This window comes from Papio anubis, chromosome 5 (assembly GCF_008728515.1).
Source record: "Papio anubis isolate 15944 chromosome 5, Panubis1.0, whole genome shotgun sequence".
Classification (NCBI taxonomy): domain Eukaryota; kingdom Metazoa; phylum Chordata; class Mammalia; order Primates; family Cercopithecidae; genus Papio; species Papio anubis.
Genome location: NC_044980.1, coordinates 125,255,824 through 125,274,126, shown reverse-complemented (window position 1 = coordinate 125,274,126; position 18,303 = coordinate 125,255,824). Strand labels below are relative to the sequence as shown.

Sequence of the window (18,303 nt, the reverse complement as noted above, 5' to 3'; positions counted from 1 at the left end):
AAGATATTTTCTGAGCACATGTGTGACCTTCTTAGACATCCAGAAAGCTTTTTACAGCCCTTATTTCTTAAAGTGTTTTCTTCTCCAGGCTTTTTTCATAAGTTTTTGCTTTGTCTATTATTTCCCCAACTGTTACCATTAGTGAATGCATTTATCTTTAACTGTGTGTGTGTGTGTGTGTGTGTGTGTGTGTGTGTGTGTGGTTTGTTGGTTTGTTTGTTTGTTTTTCCAAATGCCCTGCTTCAGCCCTGGGAGAGCTCTAAGTTAGGTGAAATTAAACTAAATCTTTTGTGCTCATCCTTCAGGGAGCCAACAGAGAGGTCAAAACAGGCAACCACAATCCTTTGAGAGAAAATTGCATTCTGCTCCCTCTAACACTAAGAATCTATACCAAGAATGCAGGCTGTTGTCTTCAAGGCTGCCACCAAGCTGGGAAAGAGAAGAATGGAGGTATGTTAAAACACCACAGTGCTTTCCCACTGAGATTTAGCTGTTTTTCTTCTTGATTAAAATTTATTGGCTGGGCGCTGTGGTTCATGCCTGTAATCCCAACAGTTTGGGAGGCTGAGGTGGGTGGATCATTTGAGGTCAAGAGTTCAAGACCAGCCTGGCCAACATGGTGAAACCTGCCTCTACTAAAAATACAAACATGAGCCCGGCATGGTGGAGGGAACCTGTAGTCCCAGCTACTCAGGAGGCTGAGGCAGGAGAATTGCTTGAACCCAGGAGGTGGAAGTTGCAGTGAGCCGAGATCACACCACTGCACTCCAGCCGGGGCAATAGAATGAGACTCTGTCTCAAAAATAAATAAATAAATAAATAAGAATTTATTTTATTAAAAAAAAGAATTTATTTTATTTGTTAAACCTTTTATTAGTTTCCAGAGTTCTAATAAAGTTGATTTTGCCAGTTTTTGCCAGTTTTTTTCACTGTTTTTATGGAAAAAGGAGTTTTGGAGTTCTGTATTCCATTTTTGCTGATACCATTCCTACATCATTTACATTTAATGGAATTACTGATATGGTTGGATTTGTGTCTACCATTTTAAGGACATTTATTGTGTTTTTAACTTTATCTGCTTGTATAGTTCTGTTTTTGTTTTTGTTTTTAGTGGTTGCTCCAGGGATTACAATATACATATTTACCTTTTCATGGTCTACTTACAATCAATATTTTACCATTTTAAGTGTAATGTAAAACTTTAGTTTCTTTTATTCTACCCTCTTTATGTTGTAGTTGTCTTATGTACTACCTACACATAAAGTTGAAAACACCATCAAAAAAAGGTTATAATTTTTGTTTTAAAGATAAAACATATTTTAAAGAACTGAAGAGCAGCACAGCACAGAATGTTGCATTAACTGAGATCTTTACCATTTCTCTTGGTCTTTTTTCATTCCTGTTATTCCAAGTTAACTTCTGGTATCATTTCTCATCTGTCTGAAAAACATCTTTTAGCAATCATTTTAGGACAGGTCTGTCGTCAAAGAACTCTCTTAGTTTTCCTTCATCTGAAAATGTCTTTATTTTACTCACACTCCTGAAGCACATTTTCATTGGGTATACTTGAAATTGTGAAGAGAATGGTGGGTTGATGGTTCTTTTTCTTCATTTTAGAGATGTGATTCCACTTCCTACTGGTCTCCACAATGAGATTTCCTTCTCTCCTCATGAGAAAGCTGAAGTCATTTGAATTGTTTTCCTATGCCTGATGTGTCATTTTTCTGTAACAATGGTACATGTATGCGTATATGTATGTGTGTGTTTATATAGATGTACATATATTCTTCAGTTTTATGTCCTTTTCCAAATTCAGGATGTTTTTAGTCAATATTTCTTCAAACATTTTTGTCTTCACTGCACTCTTTCTTCTTTCCTTCTGGAACTCCAATGACATAAATATTAGACCTTTTGGTATTGTCTCGCTAGTCTCTGAGGTTCTATTCATTTTTTAAAAATCTTTTTCTCACTGTTATTCTGGTTGGATAATTTCTGTTGGTCTGTCTTCCAGTTACTGGCTTCCTCTTTCCTCTCATTTATATTCTGTTCTTGAGTTACCTAGTGAGCACTGAAATTTTGGTTCTTATATTTTATTTATTTACTTATTTATTTATTTATTTATTGAGGTCTTGCTTGGTCACTCAGGATGTAGGTGCAGTGGTGCAATCATGACTCACTGCAGCCTCGAATTCCCAGGTTTGAGTGATCCTCCCATCTCAGCCTCCCAAGCAGCTAGGACCACAGGTTCACGCCATCACACCTGAGTTGTTTTTTTGTTTTTTTTTTTTTTTAGAGATGGGGTCTCATTTTGTGGCCCAGGCTGGCTTCGAACTCTTGGGCTCAAGTTATCCTCCTGCCTTGGCCTCTCAAAGTGTTAGGATTATAGGTGTGAACTACTATGCCCGGCCCTTATATTTTTAAGTTCCAAAACTTTACTTCTTATTTATGTCTCCTATTTCTTTGCTGAGACTGTCAATCTTCCATTCATTCCAAGAGGGTTTACTTGGAGCATTTTCATAGTAGTACTTTAAAGTCTTTGTTACTTAATTCCAACATCTCATCATTGGTCTCTTTTGATTGTCTTTTCCCATGCAAAATGAGATTTTTCCTATGATAGGCCAAGAAGATCATAATTTGGTTTTATATCCTGGACTTTTTAAATTTTATGAGACTCTGGGTATTATTTGAATATTGTGGAGAGTGTTGATGGTTATATTTTAGTAGGCAATCAGTGCAGCTGGGTTCGGGTCACAAGTTCCAACCAGCTTTCTGTGGATTGTAGTTTCAATGTTTGTTCCATTTTCAAAGCCTTTACAGTGCTGTTTAGATCTGTCCTGTGTGTGCACCCTCCAGTGGTCAGCTTGAGAACAGGGTAGTAGTTTATCCTTAGGTTCAATTCTCAAGTCTTTGGTATGCTAGATCCATGCAAGCTCAGTTTGGAGTTGAGCCCAGGAATTCATAAACAACTTTGTGGGTTCAGTTTCCAGCACTCCTCCCTTTCCATGATCTCCCTGGTACTTTCTGATTCCCTGGGTCTCCTCCTTTTGGTCCTCTGGCCAGAAAGCGGGAGTTTTAGCTCCCTTGCTCTGCTGTGTACTTCTTGCGACTGTGCCCTCAGCTAGGGTCAACTGCAAAAGGAAAGAGAGATTGAGAGAGAGAGAGAGAGAAGGGGGGAAGGAGGGAGACCCTCTTGGGACTTGCCCAACAGACAGATTTCTCTGCCTTAGAATTTTAGGTGCCTTCAGTCCTCTCATGCCATTGCAACAAGAATGCCAGGGGTCTGAGGCATGAGACAATGGAGAAAAGAAAAAAAGGTGGCATAGGGGGTGGTTATTTTCTCACTCTTTATGAGCATTAGGAGTTCCCTCCCCACTCCTCAAAGCAGAACTAGAGGGCTCTGGGATTCCCACAGTCTGTGTCTGCTGCTCACTTCCAGGTTTCAGGCTGTTTCGAGTCTAGCCCTGGAAACACTAGAGGGAAAAATGGGAAACTCCTCCAATTCCGTGGTACTCCAAATTCTGATTTTTCTTTCCTAATTCATCTGCTACTGTTTACTCTTCAGAGTCCGTCATGCATTCTGTACATGTTCTATTGCTTCACTTAGTGGAAGAGACAGGGTGGAGTATGTTTATTCTATCTTACCTAAACCTGGAACTTGGTGGTAATTCACTGCCTAGATACTATAAGCTATTTATCCACTGTCTTGTGGATGGTCATTTTTGTTGTTTCCAGGTTTTGGCTCTTATAAATTAAGCTGCTGTGAGCATTCATGTCCAAATCTTTGTGTGAACACACTTTCCTTTATTGTGGATAAATACCTGGAATTGAATGGCTAGGTTGTATGATAGGTGTATATTTAGCTATTTAAAAAACTGCCAAATTGTTTTCCAACATATAGTCACGTATTGCTTAGTAACGGGGATACAGGCTGAGAAATGCTTCATTAGGTAATTTTGTCCTTGTGTGAATATCATAAGTGTACTTGCATAAACCTAGTGGTATAACCTACCAAACACCTAGGCTATATGGTATAGCCTATTGCTCCTAGGGTACAAGCCTGTACAACAAGTAACTCTGCTGAGCACTGTAGGCGACTGCCACACAACGGTAAATATTTGTGTATCTAAGCATATCTAAACACAGAAAGGGTACAGTAAAGATACAGTATTGTAATCTCATGAGATCACTGTCTTATATGCAGTCTGTCCTTGACCAAAAATCATTATGCAGCACGTGACTATAGTTGTATTATTTTACACTTCCAGCTGGGCACGGTGGCTCACGCCTGTTATCCCAGCATTTTTGGAGGCCAAAGTGGGAGGATTACTTGAGCTCAGGAGTTCAAGACCAGCCTGGGGAACATAGTGAGACCCTATCTCTATTAAAAAAGAATTAAGGCCGGGCGCGGTGGCTCAAGCCTGTAATCCCAGCACTTTGGGAGGCCGAGACGGGCGGATCACGAGGTCAGGAGATCGAGACCATCCTGGCGAACACCGTGAAACCCTGTCTCTACTAAAAAATACAAAAAACTAGCCGGGCGAGGTGGCGGGTGCCTGTAGTCCCAGCTACTCGGGAGGCTGAGGCAGGAGAATGGCGTAAACCTGGGAGGCGGAGCTTGCAGTGAGCTGAGATCTGGCCACTGCACTCCAGCCCGGGCTACAGAGCGAGACTCCGTCTCAAAAAAAAAAAAAAAAAAAAAAAAAGAATTAAAAAGTCAAGAAAAAATAAATAAATATTTTACATTCCCACCAGCGGCTTAGGAGCATCCCAGTTGTTCCATGTTATTGTCAACACTTGGCACAGTTAGTCTTTTTCATTTTAGCCATCCAGGTAGATGTGTAGTGGCATTTCATCATGGTTTTAACTTGTATGTCCCTAATGACTAATGATGTTGAGTATCTTTACATATGTGTATTTACTATTTGCATATCTTTTTTTGGCAAAAAATTCATTCAAATCTTCTGTCCATTAAAAAAGTTGGGTTGTTGAGATAGGTACAGTGGCTCACGCCTATAATCCCAGCACTTTGGGAGGCTGAGGTGAGTGGATCACTGAGCTCAGGAGTTCGAGACTATCCTGGGCAACGCAGTGAAAACCCATCTCTGCTTAAAATACAAAAAATTAGCTGGGCGTGGTGACGCGCCTATAGACCCAGCTACTCAGGAGGCTGAGGCACGAGAACTGCTTGAGCCCCTGAGGCGAAGGTTTCAGTGAGCTGAGATCGTGCCACTGCAATCCAGCTTGGGCTACAGAGTGAGACTCTGTCTCAAAAAAAAAAAAAAAAAAAAAAAAGGTTGCATTGTCTTATAGAGTTGTAAGCATTCTTTACATATGCTACATACATACCCTTTACTAGATATATGTTTTGCAAATATTTTCTCCCATTTGGAGCCACCACATTTTATTCATCTCTGTGTGTCCTCCCCTCCATACTCTGCCTGGGTTCATTCCCCATTCTCATCATCGCCACCACCACCACTCTAGTTCATCCCTCCTACTCCGATCTCCCCAGTGGTCTCCTTATTTCCACACTTGCCCCACTGCTGCCCAGTCTGCAAACAGCAGCCAGTGAGCTTTCTAAAATGCACACTGAGCCAGGCACAGTGATGACCACCTGTAATCCCAACTACTCAGGAGGCTGAGGCAGGAGAAATGCTTGAGCTCAGGAGTTTGAGACCAGCCTGGGCAACATTTTTCCATCTCAAAAAATGAAAAACAGAAAATTTAAAAGTTTAAAAATAAGTAAAATGCACACTGGCCCATTTCACCCCATGCATAAGGCCCAAGCCCCTGACCAGAGGCCCCAAATGCCCACCTTATCTGACCCCTTCCTACCTTATGAGCTGCATCTTCTATCATTCATCTTCTATCATTCACCTCCTTGCCCACCATGCTGCAGCCACACCAATCTTTTCCTGCAAACAGACTGAGCTTGTTCTTTTCCCAAGGCCTTGACACTAGTTATTCCTTCTGCCTGGAAAGCTCTTCCCCTTGTTCTGCACATTGTCACCCCTTCTGTCACTTAGAGAGCTAAAATGTCACCTCCTCAGATAGACAGTCCAAGAGTGCCAAATCTAATGTGATCACCTCTGTACTGTGTAAGACATCATGCTATTTTATTTCACAGAATTGTTATCACTATGTGACACTTTCCTTGTTTATTTGTGTGTTGTCTGCCTCCACCAGTATATGAGTTTCATAAGAGCAGGGGTGTTGCCTTATTCATTTCCATATCCCTAGGGTCTATAGCCATGTCTGGCACATAGTATGGGCTCAATAAATTCTTGTTGAATGCCTGTGCCCATAGCACCTACTTCTGTGCCTGGCACCTGGGCACACAGTAAATGTGAATGTGTCAAGTAATCCACTCCCAATGGGGCACCACTGGTCAATAAACATTTCTGGGCTAGAAGAGAGAGGGAAAAAACATACATGCAGGAAAATGACAAGAAAAAACGAGCAGAGAAGACTGAAAGAGAAGATTGACTCCTCCAGAAGTGTCTTGGGAGCTTTATGACACAACTGCCACATCTCTGGTCTTAGTGTTGGCTGCCACCCAAGGGAGGGTTAGGCTTCCCTTGTCTGCTGGGGCTGTTAGGTCCACACAGAACACACACAAGGATACAATACAGTTGACAGTGCAGCTCGGAGGCCTTCCTGAGGCCTGCTTGTCCAAGGAAATTGGACCCTTTTGACCTCAACTGTTGTTTACTCTGCTCCTGTATTTCCTGGTGGCTGTAATGTTGATTTTCCTGTCCCACCAGCCTCAGCATGGCAGCCCAGCCCTCCCATTCCTGATGACAGCTTGTTGCATCTATGGCTCCCACCTGCTCTCAGGCTGTGTGGCATCAGGGCTGCTAGCTGAGCATGGTTCGTGGGGTGCATGGGCAGTTTCGGCAGCCAAACCAGTTTTTTCTTTTTGTGGACTCTCCAGGAGGCCCCATCTCTCCCTGAGAGCCCAGTAGGAGAGGGTCTGAGGATGGTGTGTGGAGCTCACATTGTCCTGGTGAATCAAGATGGCTGCTGAGCTCACATCCAGGGTATGGGAAGGAGCAGCTCTCCTGAGCACCAGGTCCACTCTGAGTCCTAAGGAGAACAGCAGCCATCCACACCATTGGCCCGGGAGAGAAGTTTCCCTGGGTAGGGTGAGGCCCCCGTCTTCACTGTAATCAAGAGCCATGATGTAAGTAAACTCCTAGAAGCACTGGCTTCTTATCTGAGGTGAGGACTCCAGGTGCCAAGGTCATGCAGGGCAGGGCTTGGCAGGGAAGGCTGCCCTCTCTGTTTTGCGGCAGAAACTTTTCTGGGAAGTGGCTGCTCAGGGCATGGCCCTGCTTGTGGCTGTGTCTGCCTGGACTTCCTGGTTGACAGCTGAAGGGTCAAGGTGGCATACACCGGGTCCTCTTGCTCCTCTGTCCACTGGGGCATCTCGTCCAGCACTCCGAGGTGCTCCTTGTGCCTGAGCCATGGGCCTGGAGCTCAGGAGAAGAGTGTGTCTAACCAGGTTTGCATCTGAAGAGCCAGGCAGCTGCTCAGGGACACTCTGGGATTTTGTTCTGCTGATGTGTCCCTGCCTCCATTCCTAGCCTTGGATAGTTGCAGGAGGAGTTCTAGGGACAATTTCTCCTTTTAAGGTGCCTGGGGCACTACCCTGTCTCAGGCCTAGCTCTCAGCCCTCAGTCCTGGGCCAAATCCTCTGTGTGGCCAGGGGGCTTGCTCAGGGGGAATCTGAGGGAGTTCCTGAGTCCACCTGAGGAGAACAGTGCTCAGCAGAGGATGCAGGCCTTCCTGGGCATGATGCTGTAGGAGAAGGAAGGGACTCCCACGAGAGCCAGCCTCACTCAGCAGTTACCTTAGAAACCCCCATTTCTGCCTTTGCTTGGGTCCTGGCCTTTCTGGCATCTGTTCAAAGGCTACTGATCAGGAAATAGGTGCTCTGTTTACCAGGTGGCACCTACTTATCTGCCGGAGCCAAAGTCCATCCTGAATTCCTGCCCCCACCCTTTCCCGCAGCATTGTGCCTGCACCCTTCTCTTTCTCCAAGACCCCTAAACTTCCGCCTGCAAGAGGAGGGCAAGAGGCTGGTTTTCCATATTAGCCAGCAGGGGGTGCTGTTGCTATAGGGTCAGAGCTTGTAGGGGTTTGGCCTGGGGAACCAAGCTGCTAATTCCCTGGGGAGCACCTAGGGGTGGCCCCTGGTCTTGCTGGGCAGACAGTAGGGGGATGATGGACTGACAGACACGCCCCATCCAGCAGTGGAGGCACCCTTATCACCTCCTCCCTGCTGTGCCCAAGCATCCAAAGGGCAAGTGTCCAAAGGGCAAGGCCGAGTAGTCTTGGGACATGGTTTTGGGTTCTAGCTGTGGTCTCCAGTGGCCTGGGCCTTCCTGGGGCAGCTTGTTGCTTTTTCACCTGCTGCCCTACTCTCTTTAGCTCAGTGTCCTTGGTTCCCTAGACTCATAACCTAGGACAGAAGCCAAGGCCCAAGGTCTTGTTTTGGCCCTGGCTGTGGACATATAGACTCCTAGGCAGAGTGAGGGGTCTCCTACACTTCTCCCAGAATGGGGCACCCGGGGAGGGCCTGGGAAGGGTCCTACTCCAGCCAGTCTCATGTCCTGGCAAATCCTGTTATCTGATTCTGCTCTCAGCTAGGCCTATCTCTCTCTATCCCCTATGGCCACAGCCCTAATATGCCTGGATCACTTGAGCTGCCTCTAGTCTACCTCCCAGCCTCCAGTGTGCAGAAGGGAGCAGATAGGGTGGAGCAAGCAGGCAGGGCAGGTGCTTAGGGTGAAACCTTTAAGGAGGCACTCACCGTCAGACTCACACAAGTATAGGGTTGGTCCCTGAGAGCGAGTACCTCCTTAAATGTTGTGCCTTTAGGAAACTCTCACCCTAGTCTTGCCCTGCTGTGCCACAGGCATAATCCTCTGTAGCAGCCACAGAAAGTTTTCTAGAGCATAGGTCAGGCCACCAGTGGCCCTCACAAGACCTGCCCTAGCATTTAATTCAACAGACATCTGATGACAGACCCTGGTCTGGGCCTTGGTTCCAGAAAGGGAGGCACCATCAGTCCAGCCGTGAGTGGCCTCTGTCTACCAGGATAGAGTCCACTCCTGAGCACAGCATCCAGGCTCTTCAGAGCGTGGCCCCTACTGGCTGGTCCAACCTCAGCTTCTGGGGCAGCTACTCCAGGCCACACCAAAAGTGAGATCTGTTCTGCACTTCTGAGCTGCCAAGCCTTTCCTTGGGCTGTTTTCACATTCTGGAATGCTCTCTCCTACTATTAGCCTATTAACCTTTGACTCATCCTTTGAGGCTTTGCTGAACTGTCCCCTCCTCAGAGTAGCCATCTGTGAACATGACTGAGATAACCTGCTTAGTCTCCATACTCCCAGCATCTCTGCCTCTTTGCCTCTTACTCGAGGTATGACACACGTCTGGCACTGCAATCAGAGCACACTTACTAAGTGCCTACTGCCTGAGAGCAATGTGCTGGGTGCCAGAGTGGGGGTGCATGGGTGGCTCTGAGCATCCTCTGCCCTTGGAGAGCTCACATGCAGGTTAGTAGTGGAGACCATGGTGCTTACTTCTAAGTCCCCCCACAGGGCCAGCGTAGGCCCAAGGCTGAGAAACCTTCCAGGACCATTAGCTGTCCCTAAATCTTTAGCCTTCTGGAGTCACCTCCTCCACTCAAAGCAAAGCATAACACACTCATGCCCCAGCCCATGGGGCTGTGGGAAGCCCTCTCCAATATTCATGAGGGTTCTCAAGGAAGAAAGAATGACTTTTGCTTCCTGGAGGTGACTAGTCACCAGAGGCCTCCTGGCTTAGAGCCCCCAACATACCCTTGTCCATTTTGCTCCCGATTATGCACCCAGACATTTAAACACTCCCAGTGCAGCACTTCACGCTGGCTATCTGATGTGGTGACACATTCACTGTGGTTTGTCACTTGTCAAGATGGAGGGCAGGCATGCTTTCTCCCACACCATCCAGGCAGGTGGGTCTCTGCTGACCCTCTGCTCCTCTTGCCAGTCAGTCAGTCAGTTGATCAACAGATGCTTTCCCGAGGACTTACTCATGCAGAGAAAGAAACTGGAATCTCTCACACCTGGCTGAGGTCCTACCTAAATTTCTTTGTGGACCTACTTTCCAGGACAGGAAGGGAACAGCCGGCTAATGTTAACAGCCCCTTTCCCCTGTTCTGTGTCTGGGTGGCCCTTGCCAGTAGGCCTCCGGGCTCTGCTGGACTTTGAGGGGCCACACATGTGAACAGGGCTATAGGAAAGGGAGCAGAGGTCCCCTTGGAGAGACAGAACCTGGCAGAAACAACCACAGTGCTGCTTGGAGAAGCCACATCCTTCCTTCCCTCCTTCTGGGGCACCCACCAGTTTCTGTGGAAATTGTCTTGTTGCAAAGACCATCTTGGGGAAAATGTGCATGCTGCTGAGACCATCTGAATCCACCATTCATATTTCTATCTATCCATCTGTCTATCCATCCATCCATCCATCCATCCATCCATCCATCCATCCATCCATCCATCCATCCATGTCACACTGGTTCATGGGGCACCTGCTCTCTGCTCAGCGGAGGCTGGCTCCTGAGGCTACAGCAGTGAACAGGGCCCAGCACCCACAGGGACACCTGTTCTCCTGCCTCTGCCCTGCTTTCCTTCCATAAATATTCCAATAACTCAGTATTTGCTGAGTCCAGACCACAAAGACACATTCCTGTGGGTATTTATTAGCTTGAGCTACATCTACTGTTTCTAAGATGTGACATCAAATGGAGCCCAACACAGACATTCTGAGGACCAGGTCCTCTCCCAGGTCAAATTTATGGGCTAGGATGAGGGTTGGGTTCTATGGATCAAAAATACTATTTGGACTGGGCAGAGGACCAGCATCACTGGTTCTAACCCTGGGCCACAGGAGAAAGAAGGGACAACAACCTATTTGATCTGGGGCCTCACTAAAAGCTGCCATAGTTGCTGGGCCCCTCAATGGCACTCCTTCACTGTCCTGAGCCTCATTTCCAGGGCTGCCCCTGGAGTTGGGATTCCCAGGCTGAGTCACCAGGGTTGCCAGGTGCTCATGGCACAAGCTCCACTCTTGCAGTATTTGGACTTTCCCTGGCCCTCTCCCAGGCCAGCCACCCTGATCCTAAGCCTGGGCTGATGAAAGTCAGTGTTGGCCCATACAGGGATGCTAGGGAGATCTTTCTGCCTTTCCTTCCACTGGCTAGCTGGCTGCTTCCAGAATAGCCACCACTGCTACCTGCCCCAGCCCCAGCTCTTCTGGACTGAGGGAGCTCCACTTAGTCTGATTTATGTCTTTCCAAGAGCCGTGGTCTCAGGGCCGTAAGGAAAGAGATCCTTACCATAGACTTGTGGTCTCAAAGGCATGCATTTAGGAAACATGGGCTTGCTGGTGACACTGTCCACCTTGACCCCAGGTACTGCTGTGGGCTGCAGAGATCAGGGAGGGTACTGGACTCTCCCTCTGCAGCCCAAACTCCCAGCCTTCTTGTCTCAGATCCAGGGCCAACCCACCATAATCCCTGGCCTGAGCTCCAAGCCCTGGGGAGGGAAGGAAGTGGCCGACCCCACGGCCAGCATTCCTCTGTGATGACTGCAGTCCGCCTTCTGTCCAGCCACCCCAGCTGGAAAGCAGCTCTCAGGGAATTACAAGGGAAGCCCCTCCCACAAAGCCAAGGCCTCTCCTGCAGAGTGGGGCTTCCTTCAACTGGGGACATGGCAGGACCTGAGTGGGCTAGGGGTCCTGTGGGGAAGCAGGTCAGAAGGCATAGGGACCCCACAGATGCCTCGAACTCACCCTACTCCTTCCCTCAGTAAACAATCACAAGCCCCTGATGGAGGTTAGCGGGTTCTAGATCCAGGAGGCTAGACCAGACAGTCAGGGCTCACTCTCAAGGGCTCCAAGTCATGTTCAGGGAAATCCTCCAACAAATAAGCAAAAGAGGACACTACGGAGATGATCTCAGTAGGGAGACCTCATCATATAAGGATAATAAGATGGGATGTGACAATGAGGGGACAGCTGGAGACCTCAGCCATTTGAGGGGATATCCCAATTCCTTAGCTCCCACCTGGCTGCTCACAGTCCCCTCTTTCCCCACGTGCACACCCTCAAAGCCCTCGGCTTGTAGAACTTCCTCCCTCATTCCCTAAAGGCCACCCCTGCAGGCAGGTCCATCCTTCACACCCCCACCCTCAGCGTGAACACCATCCGGAGAGGGCTGGGGGCAGGTGCATTCAGGTGGGGCTTTTCCGGGGCCGGTTTTCCCCAGCTCCCGCTGGAACTTCCAGCTGGCCACTGGCCGGTAACACTGGATGCCCGCCCGTCCCCCTGCCCCCGCCGCTGCGCAGACCTTAGCGCTCCCAGCGCAGTTCAGTTCCCGGAAACTCCTCTATTTCCCTGTTGCCGCCGCGTTTGCAAGAAACCGAAACCCAGATTCCGCCCCTCCGGCGCGGCCCCGTGGAAACCGGCGCTGGGGCTGACCCCCACTGGGTGGCCGGACCCAAGCCTTCCCCTACCCAGCGCCTGCGCCCCGCCCCACCGCCAGCTGCGAGGCCCAGGCTGAGGTGGGAGCCATCTGAGTGCCTGCGCGCCGACCCCCGGCGGGCAGCGCCAGTCCAGCAGCTCAGCACCACCCGCACCTCCAACGGGAAAGCCGCGGGTCTAACCCAAGTCTCAGGCTGCAACGGAGGGCAGTGCCCCGGCGAGGGACGCAACACGGCCTTCCCCTGCGGCAATTTACAGTCGGGCGCCTTTTCTGTGCATCCCCTGTGCCCCTGCCAAACCGAGCGGAAGGGGAAGGTGGTGGAGCAGGGAAGAGGGAAGTGCAGCGGTGTTCGCGGAAAGCTCTGCACCCCGATTGTTGCTAGCTCCATCTCGCAGGGGGAGATAATGGGCACAGAGAAGTTTAGCAACTTGCCTGAGGTCACACAGCCTGTAGCTGCTGACCCGGCTGCAAACCCATGGCTTGTAGCGGGAGGCTGGGCGGGGAAGGAGGAGGAAGTGCCCTGGTCGCGGGCAGGTGAGCCGCCTGGCAGGGGCGGGGCTGCCAGCTTGCTGGGGAGTAGGGGTGGAAGTGGGGTGGGGAGGAATGGGTAGGGAGGAGGCGGGCAGCCACCAGGGCTGGGAGGATTTGCAGTTCTCCCGCTGGCCCTCCCTTTCCAGGAAGCCGGCCAGCTTGGAGCCGGCTGCTCACCCCGACTCACCCCCGGCCTGGGCGGAGCAGGAATGTGGAAGTTGGCCCGAAAGGACTGTGCCCCCTCCCCATCAAACACCCCCCGCCCCCCACCCCAAGTTCTGGCCGGGGCTGTGGAGCGTGGGTCACCTGGGGGCGAAGGACTCCACATCACGGTGAAGTGGAGGTGCTGCAGCCCCCACAAAGACCAAGAAGCCTGCCAGGGGAGCCCCGGGCGAACGGCAGTGGGCGTGGGCCGTTCTGCAGCACCCATTGGCGCGGGGGAGGAGAGTGCTGATCCCATCAATCCCTGCTCCAGGTCGCGGCCGCTGGGCCTGGCCCGGGAGCCTCCCCCAGCCTCCGGGCCCCACGGGACTGACGGGGAGCTGAGTTCTCTTTCCTCCCAACGGTGGTGTTTATAAGAAATGAAGCTCCGCAGCGGCCATCAGCGGCAGCCCACACTGTCACCCCGCCCCGCTCTCAGGGGGTTCCGGAACAGCCCTGAGCACTGGAGCAGTTCCTTGGCTCAGTATTCCATCATGACCCCCTAGTGATTTTCCAGCCAGCTTCAGCCCCCCATTCTGCGTTTAGGAATTTTATAACAATACAACGTTTATTCTGCTGTGTCATACAGCATTTTTTGCCAAACCTTTGAGAGGGGAGGGGCTGGTCTGGTGCCCCAGTGTATCTCCAGGACCAAACCTGGGGTTGACTGAAAAGCAGGCCTGCGTGCGATTCATATATGTTGAATGAATTAAGGGACTTTCTTTCTCGCCAATTAGGCTCCTTGCAGGCAGGGTGATGACCCTTGGATTCTGCCTTCAAGCTTTTGGATGCTTTTATTTCTGGCTTGTGTTCTGCAATTCACAGTTTAGGACTGCCTGCCTCTCAGGTTTCTGTGAAAATAGAGATGAAGGCTTTGAGCATTTCAGAGAGCCCTACTACTTCTGCACCTGGAAGGCTGGAAGGCATGCTGGGGGGTGTTTGTCTCCTTTGGGGACTGTGGCCCCCTCTCTGGGTAGCAGGCTCCACAGGTAGCAGGTATCCCAGTCAAAAACCTAGTTCAGGTCAGGCGCCGTGGCTCACGCCTGTAATCCCAGCACTTGCCCGTAATCCCAGCACTTGCCCGTAATCCCAGCACTTTGGGAGGTCGAGGCAGTGCATCACCTGAGGTAAGGAGTTGGAGACCAGCCTGGCCAATGTGGTGAAACCCCATCTCTGCCAAAAATAGAAAAATTAGCTGGGCGAGGTGGCGGGTTAGCTATTCGGGAGGCTGAGGCAGGAGAATTGCTGAACCCGGGGAGGCAAAGGTTGCAGTGAGCCGAGATCACGTCGCTGCACTCCAGCCTGGGTGACAGAGGAAGACTCCACCTCAACCAAAACAAAACAATAAAACACCTCGTTCAAACCTCACTGGCACCTGCTCCTCAGCGCTCACAAACTCTCATGGTAGGCACTCTGAGGGGGAGAGCAAGGATGGCAGCATCACCTTAGTGTGGTCCGTGTGGCCCTGTGCATGGATGTGTGTGTGCATGGTGACACATTGGGAGCCATGTTTCTGGGCTTCAGGACTAACTGCAGCCCAGTTAGGGGGTGAACAGTGTTTTGAGAGCCTGAGGGAGGGAACTGGGGACAAGAATTGTCTGTCAGGGTAGAGGCTCCCACAGGGTGTGTGAATGTGTGTGTGAGATGATCTTGCCTTCAGCATCCTGATTGCAGAAGTCACTTCAAAGGAGGCCCTGCCAGGCAGTTAGCCTCCTCTTGCCAGCACAGAAAAATCCAGGCCCCAATACAGACAGGCCACACAATGAATTCACCCTCATCGAGTGAGGGTATGGATGAGAGGTATCTGTAAGGAAGACCTCGCGCAGTACAGGGTGCTGGCTACCCTCAGCTAATCCCTAGCTCGCTTCAGCTGCTGGGCATGAGGAACCTGCTAAGATTTCCCACAGAAAACACGTAGAGTTATTTTTCTCACAGAAAAAATGTAGACTTTGTTCCCCAGAGTTTTTTCCCACCACGTATAAAGTGACTAGTGGTGAAAAGGCAACACATGAAAGTTAAGAACCAAAGGGGTCCAAGGAGGGAAAAGAAAGGACTTCTGGTTGATTGCTTTGCGGGTATTTTGAAGAGATCAGGCATATGCTCTGGGCCTTAAAAAAAGACACAGAGATTGAAGTGGTGGGGTGGGCAAGGGAGAGGGAGATTGAGAGAGGACGAGTGTTGCCAAGTATCCTGAGGAGATAGGGATGAGGGGACAAACACAGTGTGTTCAGAGAATGGAAACACAGGGAAAGGTTCATGCGTTCCTGTTCATACATTTCATTTGACTTATGTCTTACAGTTTGGGAATAATTTTGATAGTCTAATTTTATATTTAGGAGAGATGGAGACAGATGATCTCTATTTTACAGATAAGAGAACTGAGCCCCAGAGAGGGACAGTAACTTGCTAAGATCACATAGCAAGTGGAAAAAGCACAATAAGAACTCAGGCTTTCAGACTCAAATCCTGTGTTCTCTTTTCATCCCCCTTTAGTTTCATCTTTCCTACTGCCAAGGGTAGGGAAGCTGTCAGGGACAGATGGTTGGAATGGGACGCCAGGACCAGACTGAGCAAAGATTTGAATGTGGGGCTGAATGTAGGGGAGCTCAGAAGGCTCCTGGGTGGCCCTGAGTGTTAAGGAGATCATCCAAGTTAGGGAGATCATTCCAGTGCAGAAGCACCATTTTCCCCATCTACCTGGGCAGGACTGATAGGCAGGGAGGCCCAGGGGGAGGTTGGGGCAACAAAAGTCTGGTCCTGGACTATGAAATCACAACCAGATACAGGGAAGGAAGACCCAGAAGACCAGGTGGGAGAGAAAAGGGCTGGCTCCAAATTACTAAGAGCCTACAGGAGCCTACGTGTTCTGCTGGGGATCACAGGGAATGTTCTACATCTTAGAATGTGATTCATCAAAAGCCATTACAATAAAAATGTTGGGTACTTAAACATGGCTTAGCTTTATTTCACTGAGTCGGAGTATAGCACCCCTAGTCATAATAATCAGATTCTTATAGGCTTCAAAATAAAATAAGAATCCCTAAGGTTAAAAAAAAAAAAGGTCAAAGATGTAAATGTAAATGACAGTTTCATTGGTAAATCCTAACTGGGGAATTTCTCCTAAGCAAAAAATTATTGATGTGCACAAAGATTTAGCTAATAGCGTTGTTTGTATTATGAAAAAATGGAAATAACCTAACTGTCCTACAATAGGGGATTAATTGGGTAAATTTTTATTTATCCTTATGAAAGAATAATATATACCTATTGCAAATGATATTGCATAAGTACATTTCATGACATGGAAAGATGCTCATTATGGCTAAATATACATACACATTACAGGTATATTCATACCTGTATCTGTGAATTAAAATTAAGTTTTTGTTTTAAAGTACTTTTTATAGTCTCCTGTTGCCTTCACAGGGTCACTGTGGTCAATTTATCAGGAGACAAGGATGCAAACTTCCTTTCCCTAATCTCATCCTGAATTTTCCAGTGGGTGTGTCAGGTTCTCAGGGGCAAGACACGCACCTATCTGCTGTATCAAGAAAGGATCCCACAACTCAGGAGTCACTTGTTTTCTCTCATTCTTGCTCAGAAGGTCTTGGTCCCTGTAGCAAGTCCCCACTCCCATTTGTCACTTAAAGTACCCCAAACCCCATCTTTCCATTCCAGAGTGTCATTGCCCTCCACTTTGCTTAACACTCAGTTAGGTTCCTTCCTCAGTTTCTTCTACCTCCTTTCCTCTCCTAGCTCCTGACTCACCTCTATCTGGTAGACAGTTTTGCCCATTTCTGCTGGTACTGATGCCAGGTTTGGCATCGGTCACAGCACTCAGATTGCAATGCACCAGAATAGGATTAACCCATGCATTTCCTCTACGGGAGGGAGGTAGTAGAGTGACTGGCAAGTCGAATGTTGCATGAGTGTGTCTATTTATAGCCCGCAAAATGGGGTGCTGCCCTGCAGGGAGAGCTGGGGTGAAGGAAATGACATGCCTGGGAGAGTAACTTACTTCTGAGTCAGGAGCTTTAGAGAGATGAAGGAAGAAGCCTCCTGGGCCAGAGTTTTGGATGGAAAATGAACACCCAGTCAAGTCTCTAGGACTATAAGTGGGGCGGGGACTAGTTGTGAGCGAGAGTTAAGTAGGGGCCCTTACCAAGGAACACAGGACCTGGGTTCCCCAACCCTTTCGCTAGGTCCATGGCGTTGATCAGCCCTGAGCTAATTCCTCCATGCTGCCCAGAACCTCTCTGGGCCAAGCCCTGGGGACTCAGAGATGACAGCAATACTTCCATTGAGGAACTCCCATACGCGGGCCACAGGGAGGCTCTGGAGGTGGCCTGAGGCAGGAGTATTAGGAGGAATCAGAACTACCCCACCCCCACTCTCACTCAGCCATCTGGGCTTCTCTGAACCCCTTCTCCTCCTCTGTTCCCTAAGGCCAGCCAGGGGGAGTCCCAGGGAGGCAGACCAAAAAGGGGTGGGGTGTCATCCTGGTCACTATTAGACCCTGGAACGGCGACCTTGAAAACTACTCAGCGTCTGTTGCCCGAGTGGAGCATAGTGCTTTACAATCTCTTTCCATCACAGCAAACCATCAAGGTAGGGCTACTGTTATTTTATGGTTGAAAAACGGAGGTCCTGAGTCCCTTGGGGGCTGTGCCAGCAGCGGCCAAGTTGAGATTTCCCCTGGTTCAGCAGCCCCAGACAGCACACGGTGCAGGGTAGGCTTTCTGCTTCCTTCACTTCCCCAGGGCAGGTGAGTGACCTGGAGGGAGGGGGTCAACCCTAAGAACAGGGGTAGTGCTAGGACTGAAACTCTCCCTTCTTGATACCCCACTGGCAAGCTTGAGGAGCCAGGCTGCCAGTCGGGAGATTCGGCCGGTGTTCCCCCTGGAGAGGGCGGCAAGTGCCCGGGCGATCCCCTCACCTGCGTTCAGGAGATAGACCCCCGCCCCCACCCCGCCAGGAGGGTGAAAAGATGGCCCCAGGAGCCAGCCGGCTGGGAGAAGGCGGAGTGAGAGGAGAGGCTGG

At 49.4% G+C, this 18,303-nt stretch overlaps 1 protein-coding gene across 3 annotated transcripts in view; it reads right to left on the bottom strand.

The window, feature by feature from the left end:
• Positions 1-18,303, bottom strand: part of LOC101014638 — a 141,697-nt gene that overhangs the window by 37,490 nt on the left and 85,904 nt on the right. Inside the window, exon 4 of one of the 3 annotated variants that reach the window (XM_017959854.3) lies at positions 2,327-3,128. The exons of the other annotated variants lie outside the window; for them this stretch is intronic. Coding sequence (XP_017815343.1) covers positions 3,115-3,128 — 14 coding nt within the window. The 3' untranslated portion in view covers positions 2,327-3,114. Of the gene's footprint in view, positions 1-2,326; positions 3,129-18,303 lie in introns of those variants that run through there. 3 annotated transcript variants of the gene reach the window in all.